The sequence below is a fragment of the Lepidochelys olivacea genome (genome assembly GCF_965140295.1).
Source record: "Lepidochelys olivacea isolate rLepOli2 genome assembly, chromosome: 1".
Classification (NCBI taxonomy): Eukaryota; Metazoa; Chordata; order Testudines; family Cheloniidae; genus Lepidochelys; species Lepidochelys olivacea.
In genome coordinates, this window is record NC_140411.1 from 349,484,024 (window position 1) to 349,497,400 (window position 13,377).

The 13,377-nt window shown below is 45.2% G+C and overlaps 1 protein-coding gene across 3 annotated transcripts; it reads right to left on the minus strand.

Annotated features, from left to right (window-relative positions):
- Window positions 1-1,715: 1,715 nt before the first annotated feature.
- On the minus strand, window positions 1,716-10,559 carry SMKR1 (small lysine rich protein 1). Of its 3 annotated transcripts, none has more exons than XM_084650263.1 (3): window positions 10,144-10,559; window positions 6,256-6,317; window positions 1,716-2,185 (listed from the first exon to the last, which is right to left on the minus strand). In XM_084650263.1, the coding sequence occupies exons 2-3, from the start codon at window positions 6,256-6,258 to the stop codon at window positions 1,982-1,984; spliced, it is 207 nt and encodes a 68-aa protein (XP_084506389.1). In that variant the 5' UTR covers window positions 6,259-6,317; window positions 10,144-10,559; the 3' UTR covers window positions 1,716-1,981. The 3 variants fall into 3 exon arrangements, with proteins under 3 accessions (XP_084506389.1, XP_084506390.1, XP_084506391.1); XM_084650264.1 differs by lacking the exon at window positions 10,144-10,559 and adding an exon at window positions 10,018-10,107; XM_084650265.1 differs by lacking the exon at window positions 10,144-10,559 and adding an exon at window positions 9,995-10,057.
- Window positions 10,560-13,377: the final 2,818 nt, after the last annotated feature.

Below are 13,377 nucleotides of genomic sequence, written 5' to 3' on the forward strand. Positions count from 1 at the left end.
TGAACGATCTACAAACCAAGATTTAACCCACTTTGAATAATTAATAGATTTAAGAAAATGTCAGCTCCTTGCGGGCATTTCACAGAAAGAGGCTATATGCATGGAAAGAATTATTTACCCAGCTCTTCTGGGCAGTGTCCCTTGAAAATAAGCCAAAAGTGCTGGAGACACTAAGTCTTGGAGGACAGCTGGCAAAGCACAAATATGTTCCAGTGCCTGGATGCACAATCTCTTCTGGATTCTGGGACGGAACTTCGCACCCGCTCTGCATCCAGGCTCATCATTCATCCAACAGCTTTATTTGGGTATCAGATTGTATCACTTTTCCTCAAGTATCTTTTGCCTCTTTTGTAAATTGATCCTGTACACCTGTCTGACAAATCATCCAAAAACTGGTTCAAGCTCTGGTGTAGCTTGGGATGCACTGTGCATATAGGGCAGAACTTTGCCCTCTCTCTTTGGAGCCACAGTATGGAGGGGAAAGAAGAGTCACAGCTGTATGGTGGGACCAGAGACTTCCTGCTGGATGATAGCAGTAGAATGTGATTCTATGGTGAGAACCTGCCACTGGGGGTGGGAGGGTGGCATGCTGGGCAGTACAGCGGACAGGTCAAGGTCAGTTATATCTGTGCAACACCACTAGAGTAGCAGGTTTGCACTAGTGTAAAGGATGGAAGTATTTGGCCCTCTAAGCAGAGCCACAGAGCTATGAACTCTCCAAATGAGACCTGTGCGTAGAGCCATTCTTATGTTTTTATGAAATCTCCATCTTGCAGGGCCTACCAGGCATTTAATACTAAGATGGGTCAAATTATTATTGGTTCTAAGTTGCTCTTCCAAAGTCCATAACACACTTTACCTAGAACTCAGAAAGGTGTCCAATTCTTCCTTACTTCAAAGATAGTCAGAAATTGCTTTCAGTCCAATTCTTCAGGGGCTGTTCAAACAATGATGCCAAACCTGCAACCAAAGGGGCCATAACCCAGGCAGAGACTGGCTGAAAGTTTCCTGCTCATGTTATGCCAGATGGGGTGGAGCACAAGCTTTCATGCTGGCAATAACTTGAGCATCCTAGGGAATCAGGATGTCTCCCTCTTTTATTGTAGCCCTGGCTCGTTGCAGATTCTCCTCTCCTCCTTTTTAAGGAGGACACTTCTATCCAATCATCCCCTAACTTCCCCCACCACATACATCAGTTCTTGACACATTCCCTATTGCCCCAACCCTCCGAGCTGGCAATGCAGAAGAACGTGGGATAGTGAAGAAAAACATTTCATACCAAATCCTGGGTCTTGTAGGTGGGAGTGGATGGGATAAAATGTGCTTGAACCAGCCCTGTGATAAATACGTGCCATGGGCACACAAACTTTGCCCAACAGGTGACTGGTTAGCAGTTTGCCAGGCATCCAAGAGTTGCATTTAATCTGTATAAAATGGAGCTGCTTGTAGCCACTCTAATCTTTAACACAAAGCTTGTGGCTTTCAGCCAGGATACTCGGATTGAGAGAGATCACTGCATGTTGGGCCATGAAGTCTCCATGGGCTGCATTTTATGAGACTGCACTTTGGCAACCCTTGGTTTAAGCAATGGCAGACACACCAGCTTTGGTGTGCACTGGCTTTCAGGGACTACATTAGATTTCTAGGAGCAGGAGTAGCAGCAGGAGCTACGAGTACAAAACTAATCCCCCCCCCACACACACACATCATTAGAATTGCTCACAGAGGTGCAATGTTTTATTTGCTGCCAGAATTAGCAGGCAAACGGCCATGGTCAGTATTACACTGGTACAGTAAGCATCTTAAATTAACATTTACTATCTTATGCTCGAATCATAACAAGACTGTCTTAAGTACTAGCCTTCACAGTGATTATGGCAAACCTTAAGAGTTAAAAACCTGAGTGATCAGTTTGCTTTCAATCCTTTTCATGGTGAAGCTTGATGTATCATGGGTCCCTTGCCTTCCATCCATTAGATTATTACTTTCCTTTCTTCCCTTTCTTTTTGGGGGAGTCAGGCCAATTAAAGCCACGGAACTCCAGGCAGGCAGCAGCATTGTGAGAAATGTAGTAGGCATTGAGCATGGCAGCTGGGCTAAGGATATCCACTTCGCTCACTGGCTTCTTTGTTTTCTTCCTGGAGCCTTTGGATTTGCTGCGTGTGGATTTGCCACCTTTACCTGCCTGTAAAAGCAGAACAGCAACAAAACACCCAGGGATTGCAAATAGATCTGGATCATGATTGTGTCAATGCCATCTACAAGAACTCAGAGCACCTCACTCCTACATTGCAATACTGCCTCTCTCACCCAGTACTGGGGTCCCACCTAAAGCTACACTGCTGCACCAAAATCATGATCTGCAGCACCCCCAGTGAAGTTAGTCCAGGGTCTCTTGACCACAGACTACTACCCTGGGTGTGGATTTTGTTAGATGGACTAATAGCTATGACATAGTAGGACAAACCTACCAAAGTGATATCTACTCTATGGACCAGGTTAGATTGTGAAAAGGTCAACAGAAAGGAAAGGCTGCATAGATATTTTTGATAAAACTGGTGGATTAAAGTGAGCAATCTAACCAGTCAATTAGTGCTCCAAACTGTGTTTATCTCTAGTTAAAAAACTATATCTGCACAGGCTGAAAGTTGTTAGTCCATACAGAACAGGTAGTTACTAAGCGCTTCTTGAAGAATGCACTAAAATGTCATTCTGAAGCACATAAAATGTCGTATCACCATCCTCTACTCTTCGCCTGTTTGTCTTGAGACTGTAAACCAGGATGGTACAGCACCCAACTGGGGCCTTTGGCTGCTTCCATAATATAAATATGTACTACTACTGCGTCTAAGAGCAAAACCATAACTACCCGCTTTAGCAAATACATCTATACCGAGCAAGTATCTATTTAATACTCACCAAGAGCCTGATCGAAACCCTACTGAAGTCAATGGAAAGACTCCAATCAAATTGAATGGATTTGGCTCAGGCCCTTTGCTCCCATCGTGCTGCCTCAGAGGACAGATTCTCTGCATATGGTCATTTTGAACATTTAAAGATCTAATCAAGAATCTGTAGAGAAAACATGCAGAGGAAATATGGAAACACTTCAAGATGAGCGGATGCCATGAGGAGAAGGAAGTGCGATTTTTTGGGCTACAGCACACGTGCAGAGAATGGAATGAGGAGCCATTTTCGAGAGGAAAGGTATTCAAGAATACCTACACTTCCTAAGTGATTAAAAGCTCTTGGACTTTGTCCTCATGCCAGACACCACATCCACTGCACATGGGGTAGCCTGGTGTTACTGCCTACCTAGCAGTGCGTTATACAGGTAATTTCACAGGCTCTTCTGAATGACTGGATTGATGCATTCTTCACAAGAAATGCATCAGTTGATGCACAAGAGAAACAAATGACTTTGATACAGTCAGAAAAGTTATGAACATCATCATCACTTCAGGAGACAACGTTATCACTATGGAACAGGAATGCATGTACCACATTTTTACAACATAAACCATGAGAAGTACCTCCATGGCTCAGTACATGTCAGCAGAAGAGAGGCATAAACGGAAACTCAGTGACACAGTCCTGGAACATGACTCATCTAAATCAATCCACAGATAAACATGAAGGAACATGTATGGTAAAAATAAGAGGAAATGCAATGCAAATGAAACACAGAGCCAAACTGCAGCATCCACAGAAAGAGAAAACAAAATCCCCCCCCGAAGGAAAATGCAGAGCACAAGCTGTAGGGCAGTGGTTCTCAAACTTTTGTACTGGTGACCCCTTTCACACAGCAAGCCTCTCAGTGCGACCCCCCCCTTTATAAATTAAAAACATCTTTTACATATTTAACACCATTATAAATGCTGGAGGCAAAGCGGGGTTTGGGGTGGAGACTGACAGCTCGTGACCCCCCACGTAATAACTTCACGACCCTCTGAGGGGTCCCAACCTGCAGTTTGAGAACCCCTGCTGTAGGGAATGAAGGTTTAGGATACAACACTACCTGTCATGTGGAAAGCAAACTGCTTGCAATCAGACATTGATTAGCATAAGTGACAAACTTTCATACAAATAGTAATTGCATAGCTATAATTTGCTGAATACTCATTGTAATGGAATGTGTGTGGTTTATGATGTAAGTGCACCGCTTACGTAGATTGATTTTTAAGCAAGCCTCCTGAAATACACTCCCATACATTTGTGCCCTAAAAACAGATGCACTGGCAAATTTTTGAAGTGCAATTACTTTCCTGCTGGAAGTTTGGTCCATAGTATTAAAGTGTCCACAGCATTTTGTGATCTTTCAGAATGAAAAGGAGGACTTGTGGCACCTTAGAGACTAACCAATTTATTTGAGCATAAGCTTTCGTGAGCTACAGCAAGTTACTCTGAAACCTGTCAGAATGAAAGGCACTGTATTTAAGTGCAAGTTGTTATGGGGCCACACAGTTATTCGGGAGGTGGCAATTGTCTCACCACTATTTCTCTCCTTCATTGTGAGAAATGCCTCTGACCTCCTGCTACTTTGCTTGCCCACAATCATTATCAGCAGTGAAGCACTTTCATTATTTCTGATGAGCTCTAGGTCCCCATTTCCTGTCTCTCCATTAAACTGCAGAACAGGAAGCTGAAGTCTGCATGTTGCAACATGTCTAGTAACACTAGAGCAGTGCTACTCAAAGTGGTGGTCTGCGGACCGGTGCCAGTCCGCAAGCCATCAGCTGCCGGTCTGCGTGCACATTGGAAAAAAAAATTGCCGGTCCCCCACATTATACAGCTTGAGAAGCACTGTCCTAGAGGATTCCAACCTAGGGATCTCTTACAAACTTCCCAGGCATCCAAGGGCTTGTATGGCATTGAACAGATCATGGCCCTCCCTCATCTCACAGAGGCATAGCTCAGACAGTTCACAGATCCAAACAAGATCTAAGTACCTATTCTTGTGGCACCTTAGAGACTAACCAATTTATTTGAGCATAAGCTTTCGTGAGCTACAGCTCACTTCATCGGATGCATACTGTGGAAAGTACACAAGATCTTTTTATACACACAAAGCATGAAAAAATGGGTGTTTACCACTACAAAAGGTTTTCTCTCCCCTCACCCCACTCCCCTGCTGGTAATAGCTTATCTAAAGATAAGCCTTTTGTAGTGGTAAACACCCATTTTTTCATGCTTTGTGTGTATAAAAAGATCTTGTGTACTTTCCACAGTATGCATCCAATGAAGTGAGCTGTAGCTCACGAAAGCTTATGCTCAAATAAATTGGTTAGTCTCTAAGGTGCCACAAGTACTCCTTTTCTTTTTGCGAATACAGACTAACACAGCTGTTACTCTGAAACCAGTACCTATTCTATTCTGGTTCTTATTCCATGCCCAGCATCATGGTATTTCGGCACCTTCCGAAGATGCTGGACATTTCTACTCTTGTGGAAAGTGCAACGGAATCTTTATTGACCCCAAGTGGTCAGAATTTTAATTTTACGAAGCACGTGTAATACTCTACTGCCTACTTACAAATATGGCAAAGCAGAATCTGGTGCATCCAAACACACAACTTAAAACGTACGTTAGGTAGGTCAGTTTGTGTTCATCAGCCTTGAAAATGAGCCTTTCAGCTTCATAATACAGTAGAACCCCAATGTAATGAACGCTGGTCTTACAAATGGCTGGTTATATGAACCGTTTTTATCCCTTGATCAATAAGGTACACATGTATTTACTTGAATAAGGAGCACAGGTCAGGTGCACTCACAGCATGGGTGTACTGACCTTCCTTACACACTGCTCAAAGTGCCTTTTTAGTAATATAACAAAAGTGCTGTATGAAGAACATGTCGACATCCCTTTACATTCTGAAGTCTTCAGTGCACTGGAAATCCCTTAGCCGTGGTTTGATGAACAAGAAGAAAACGATGCAGTGTAACTTGGTGGCAAAGAAGAGATACAGTTCTTTTAAAGCGAAATCAGCTATTTATTTAACCAGTGACTATAGGGACACAACAGCACAATATGTTCATACAATACTGTATGAAGTAGTGAAATCCATCTGCAAGATTGTAACAGACATATTGTATACATTTATTACTATTCATTATGTACACTATCACTGAACAATTAGTAAGCAAGTTTATGCACCCTTCCTACTCTAATTTTGAACTCCTCAATTCCCAATTAGTTCACAGATTGTTCTGCATAAATAAATATAATTGTACATTTAAAAAAATTAACTTGTATTACCATGGTAAGTCCTTTTATTGACCTGAACTGATGGACTCAGCATGAAGCCCTGAAGATAGACCCTGCAATATACAAATCATGCAAAGGGTTACATGCTATGCAGATATCACAGTATTGCTCTCTATTCCCCCTCAACCCTATGGCCATTTACAAAAAGGAAATGGAACAGGTAATAAAATGAGCTCCACCAAAAAAACCTTCTGTCTTGTACAGATAACTACAGTGGGCTAGTTTCAGAGTAACAGCCGTGTTAGTCTGTATTCGCAAAAAGAAAAGGAGTACTTGTGGCACCTTAGAGACTAACCAATTTATTTGAGCATGAGCTTTCGTGAGCTACAGCTCACTTCATCGGATGCATGCCGTGGAAACTGCAGCAGACTTTATTTATACACAGAGAATATGAAAAAATACCTCCTCCCACCTCACTGTCCTGCTGGTAATAGCTTATCTAAAGTGATCATCAGGTGGGCCATTTCCAGCACAAATCCAGGTTTTCTCACCCTCCACCCCCCCACACAAATTCACTCTCCTGCTGGTGATAGCCCATCCAAAGTGACAACTCTTTACACAATGTGCATGATAGTAAAGTTGGGCCATTTCCTGCACAAATCCAGGTTCTCTCACCCCCCTCCCAAAAACCACACACACAAACTCACTATCCTGCTGGTAATAGCTCATCCAAAGTGACCATTCTCCCTACAATGTGCATAATTAAGGTGGGCCATTTCCAGCACAAATCCAGGTTTTCTCACCCCCCCCCCCCCCCGCATACACACACAAACTCACTCTCCTGCTGGTAATAGCTCATCCAAACTGACCACTCTCCAAGTTTAAATCCAAGTTAAACCAGAACATCGGGGGGGGGGGGGAGGAAAAAACAAGAGGAAATAGGCTACCTTGCATAATGACTTAGTCTCTATTTAAGCCTAAATTAATAGTATCCAATTTGCAAATGAATTCCAATTCAGCAGTTTCTCGCTGGAGTCTGGATTTGAAGTTTTTTTGTTTTAAGATAGTGACCTTCATGTCTGTGCTTGCGTGACCAGAGAGACTGAAGTGTTCTCCGACTGGTTTATGAATGTTATAATTCTTGACATCTGATTTGTGTCCATTTATTCTTTTACGTAGAGACTGTCCAGTTTGACCAACGTACATGGCAGAGGGGCATTGCTGGCACATGATGGCATATATCACATTGGTGGATGTGCAGGTACACGAGCCTCTGATAGTGTGGCTGATGTTATTAGGCCCTGTGATGGTGTCCCCTGAATAGATATGTGGGCACAATTGGCAACGGGCTTTGTTGCAAGGATAAGTTCCTGGGTTAGTGGTTCTGTTGTGTGGTATGTGGTTGTTGGTGAGTATTTGCTTCAGGTTGCGGGGCTGTCTGTAGGCAAGGACTGGCCTGTCTCCCAAGATTTGTGAGAGTGTTGGGTCATCCTTTAGGATAGGTTGTAGATCCTTAATAATGCGTTGGAGGGGTTTTAGTTGGGGGCTGAAGGTGACGGCTAGTGGCGTTCTGTTATTTTCTTTGTTAGGCCTGTCCTGTAGTAGGTAACTTCTGGGAACTCATAACCTCAGCCGTGCAGAACACAATGCCATCCACAGCCTCAGAAACAACTCTGACATCATAATCAAAAAGGCTGACAAAGGAGGTGCTGTTGTCATCATGAATAGGTCGGAATATGAACAAGAGGCTGCTCGGCAGCTCTCCAACACGAGTTTCTACAAGCCATTACCCTCTGATCCCACTGAGAGTTACCAAAAGCAACTACAGCATTTGCTCAAGAAACTTCCTGAAAAAGCACAAGATCAAGTCCGCACAGACACACCCCTGGAACCCCGACCTGGGATATTCTATCTACTACCCAAGATCCATAAACCTGGAAATCCTGGGCGCCCCATCATCTCAGGCATTGGCACCCTGACAGCAGGATTGTCTGGCTATGTAGACTCCCTCCTCAGGTCCTACGCTATCAGCACTCCCAGCTACCTTCGAGACACCACTGACTTCCTAAGGAAACTTCAATCCATCGGTGATCTTCCTGATAACACCATCCTGGCCACTATGGATGTAGAAGCCCTCTACACCAGCATTCCACACAAAGATGGACTACAAGCCGTCAGGAACACTATCCCCGATAATGTCACGGCTAACCTGGTGGCTGAACTTTGTGACTTTGTGCTTACCTATAACTATTTCACATTTGGGGACAATGTATACCTTCAGATCAGCGGCACTGCTATGGGTACTCGCATGGCCCCACAGTATGCCAACATTTTTATGGCTGATTTAGAACAACGCTTCCTCAGCTCTCATCCCCTAAAGCCCCTACTCTACTTGCGCTATATTGATGACATCTTCATCATCTGGACCCATGGAAAAGAAGCCCTTGAGGAATTCCACCATGATTTCAACAATTTCCATCCCACCACGCTCTATCAATCTGTTTCTTTACTTCAGCAGGTGGGTATTGTAGTTGTAAGAAAGCTTGACAGAGATCTTGTAGGTGTTTGTCTCTGTCTGAGGGGTTGGAGCAAATGCGGTTGTATCGCAGAGCTTGGCTGTAGACGATGGATCGTGTGGTGTGGTCAGGGTGAAAGCTGGAGGCATGCAGGTAGGAATAGCGGTCAGTAGGTTTCCGGTATAGGGTGGTGTTTATGTGACCATTGTAAGCTAGAACTGTTTTAATTGTAAATGGCAAGAACAGATCGGTTGAATCATCTACACCAGTTGTTCATGACTCCATAGTCTACTAAAGATTTCCAGCTTTGCTCTGAGACAGGAGTTCTCCTGTGTTGTAAGAGACCATCTGAATATCAGAAGTGCAATGAGTTAAGAAAGAGGGTGAGGGAAGAGACCTAAATTGCAGCTCACTGTGTTACACAGATAGCAAACTGGGAAAGAACCTAGTGGTGGTAGATGTGCAATAGTTCTGTTAAATTACTACAGTTTATAATTAACAACCCTTCCCCTTAAAAATCAACCTCAGTTCCTGCAGTTTCAAAATTGCATTTTTGATTGGAGAGGGAAGGAAACATTCTCTCTCAGAAAAAAGAAAAGGAGGACTTGTGGCACCTTAGAGACTAACCAATTTATTTGAGCATAAGCTTTCGTGAGCTACAGCTCACTTCATCGATGAAGTGAGCTGTAGCTCACGAAAGCTTATGCTCAAATAAATTTATTAGTCTCTAAGGTGCCACAAGTCCTCCTTTTCTTTTTGCGAATACAGACTAACACGGCTGCTACTCTGAAACCATTCTCTCTCAGGTATTTCTTAAGCTCCTATCACCACAGTATCTCACTTCAACTCCACTGCTGCAAAGCAGGGGAAGAAGAAACAGGAGAATTCGATCGCCGAGGAAACTTTCTCACAGGTGATCAGCACTGCACCGTCCTGTCCAAGGAAGTTGAGCAGCACTGGAACAGGTGACCCCTAGAGGATTTTAAGCCCAGGTGGGGGTGGTCGAGCTGTACTGAATCTTGCCTCAGCTCAGCAGGGACGAGGACTAGATGCCCTCTTGAGGACCCTTCCAGCCCTACACTTCTGCGATTTATTTTCTCCTTGCAGAAAGGCGAGTTGAGGACAGCCTGCAGGGCTGTCTTGGCAGGCCTCGCACTCGTCCCCCAGCCGGGAGCGCCCCTCACAATCCCAGAGCCGCACAGGGGACGTTACAGCCACTTTACACCCAAGCCCCAAACCAGCCACGTAGCCTCGTAACCCCAGGAACACCGCACCGTTGAACAGCCCGATTACCAACCCGTGCGCTGGGAGCGATGGTGCACGCCTGCCCGGGCGCAGGGCTGCAACCCCCGTGGCCAGGGAACACGCTCCCCCCGCCCAACGGGAGCCGCCCCCCCACCCCGGCGCGCGTGCGCAAACACACCGCCTCTCCTGCACGGGCTGCAGCCCGGAGCGCGTGGCAGCACGGCTGGCCGGACCCGGGGGCGGCTCGCGCTCCCCGCCGGGGCCAGGTGAGGCAGCCAGCGGGCGTGGCCTCCTCCCAGGAGTGGGCGGGGTCCCCCCTTTTGTTTACACCTCCCACGTCCCGTTACCAAGGCGCCGGCGAGGCTCGGCCAGACCCCGCCCCCGCCCCCGCCCGCCTGCGTCCTCTCCGCCGGGGGAAGGGCGGGGGGGCCGGAAACCCGGGGAGAGGCGCGCGCGCCCCTTCCACCTGTCGGGCCCAACGGTCACCCACCTCAGGGAAAGGGCGGGAAAGCTCTCCCGGGGCAGCGGGGTGTCGCCCCTCCCCGCTCTCAATATTGGAGAATCTGTCAGGAAACAGCGCTAGGGGCCGACCGGCCTCCCCCACCGCACACCCCCAAAGGGCCGACTCGCCACCCCTACCACACACACCTAAAGGGCAAGGGGACAACCAGCCTCCCCCCCTCCCGCCCCATGCTCCCAAAGTGCAAGGGGCTGACGAGTCTGCCCCTAGCCCCCAAATTGCGAGCAGTGGACCATGACCAGCCTTCCCCTCTACTCCCAAAGCACAAGGGGTTAATCAGTCTCTCCTCCCCACAAACTAAGTGCAAGGAGCTGACCAGAATCCCCCTCCCCCCGCCCCAAGGAAGTCTCACAACCCCTATCGCCAGTTTTCATTAAAATAAGTGAGGAAAATTCCTTGTTTTTTGGTGATGAGGTTCAGGTCTTACCTCCCAGACTCCTGTTAAAGTACTATAGACCCAAGGCAGAGCTTGGAAACTTCTTACTTTCCTCAGCAGATGTTGGTCCAATAAAAGGTATTAACTCACCCACCTTGCCCAGCACAGCTAACATTGCATTACTACCTGTTTATTTTACTGGTAGGACAGTATAGTCCCCCAGTTTCCTGTCTCATGTCATTTGAAGGCAGGACAGCCACACCAGTGGCATCGTTCAGTCCCTACACATTTCACCTAAAGGACTGGAGTTTGGTGATGTTCAGGGATGGGGACGGGGGAGAGCAATTCAGTTGTTTCCAACGTTCCCTGTAGTCGTTCACTGAAAGCATAATTCCCAGAAGCAGTCTTTTGGCTGCCTTGATTTCCTTCACTGGGACTTCTAGAATCGTAGGACTGGAAGGGACCTCGAGAAGTCATCTAGTCCAGTCCCCTGCACTCATGGCAGCAATAAGTTTTGTCTAGACCATCCCTGACAGGTGTTTGTCTAACCTGCCCTTAAAACATCTCCAATGATGGAGATTTCACAATCTCCCCATACAATTTATTCCAGTGCTTAACCACCCAGACAAGAAGTTTTTCCTAATTTCCAATCTAAACCGTCCTTACTGCAATTTAAGCCTGTTGGTTCTTGTCCTAGTGTCAGAGGTTGAGAACAATTCTTTTTCCTCCTCTTAGTAACAACCTTTTATGTACTTGAAAACGGTTATGGCCCATCTCAATCTTCTCCCGACTAAACAAACTCAGTTTTTTCAATTTTCCCTCAGAGGTCATGTTTTCTAGACTGTTAATCATTTTGGTTGTTCTCTGGATTTTCTCCAATTTGCCCACATCTTCCCTGAAACATGGCACCCAGAGCTGAACACAATACTCCAATTGAGGCCTAAGCAGCATGGAGTAGAGCAGAAAAATTACTTCTTGTGTCTTGCTTGCAAAATTCCTGCTAATACATACCAGAATGATGTTTGATGTTTACTTTTCTTGCAACAGCGTTTCACTATTAACTCATATTTAGCTTATGATCCACTATGACTCCCAAATCCCTTTCCACAGTACTCCTTCCTAGGCAGTCATTTCCTAGTTTGTATGCGTGCAACTGATTATTCCTTCCTAAGTGGAGTACTTTGCATTTGCCCTTATTGAATTTCATCCTACTTACTTCAGACCATTTCTCCAGTTTGTCCAGATCATTTTGAATTTTAATCCTATCCTCCAAAGCAGCTGCAACCCCTCCCAGCTTGGTGTTGTCTACAAACATTATAAGTGTACTTAATGCCATTATCTAAATCATTGATGAAGATATTGAACAGAACCGGACCCAGAACTGATCCCTGGGGGACTCCACTCGTTATGTCCTTCCAGCATGACTATGAACCACTGATAATTACTCTCTGGGAACGATTTTCCAACCAGTTCTGCACCCACCTTATAGAAGCTCCATAGAGGTTGTATTTCCCTCATTTGTTTATGAGAAGGTCATGCAAGACAGTATCAAAAGCCTTACTAAAGTCAAGATATACCACATCTCCCCTTCCCCCCTATCCATTAAGTCTCTGGAGTACATCCACAGCTTGGATGGGTCATTCAGTCCATTTTTATGAGCTTCAGTTTGTAGAAAGGTTCCTCCAGAGCTAAGAAGTAAGATTGAAGACCCATCCAAGCTGTGGATGTACTCTAGAGAGACTTAACTTAAGCCAGCAGTTTATTCCACCACTGCTACAAGCCTGAACCAAGAACTTTGCCATTACTGTATGTAATTGATTCCTTTAACCAATTTTAACTCTCACCTTTCTTTCTTTTTATAAATAAAACTTTAGATTTTAATTAATAAGAAGAATTGGCTGTAACGTGTATTTGGGTAAGATCTGAAACATTCATTAACGTGGGAGGCAATGTGTCCGATCCTTGGGGATTGGTAGAACCTTTTCTTTTATATGATGAAATAAAATTTATAAAAAATGTCATCATATTTGATGTGGGTACCTGGATGGGTGCCTGAGGCTGGATCACTTTAAGGGAACTGTGTTGTTTGGACTTCTGAGTAACCAGTAAGGTAATAAAGAAGCTGTTTTATTCTCGCATGGTGAATCTAAGTATTGGAATATCCACCAGCTCTTGGGGATTGGGTTGCCCCATTCTTTGCAGTTCACCCTAATTGAGTGACCACAGCTGGCTCCCCACTAGGACGCCGATCGCAGTGATGGAGTCAGCGGGATGCACATTACCACAGGTTAATTGGGTTTTTGGATCAGAACCACACGCTTGTCAAAATTTATTTTTGATATTGGAGAGTTTAAGGGTTAAAAATCAGTTACAGTGAGTGACCCATGATCAAGATCCTGACAGAAAAAGGCTGGAAGAATTGTGCTTACAGAGAGGGTTGTATTTTAAGCAAAAGGCTCCAGCGCAGGAACTGAAAAATCTGTTAATTGCCAGCAATAAGAAAGCAGACCCAGCAA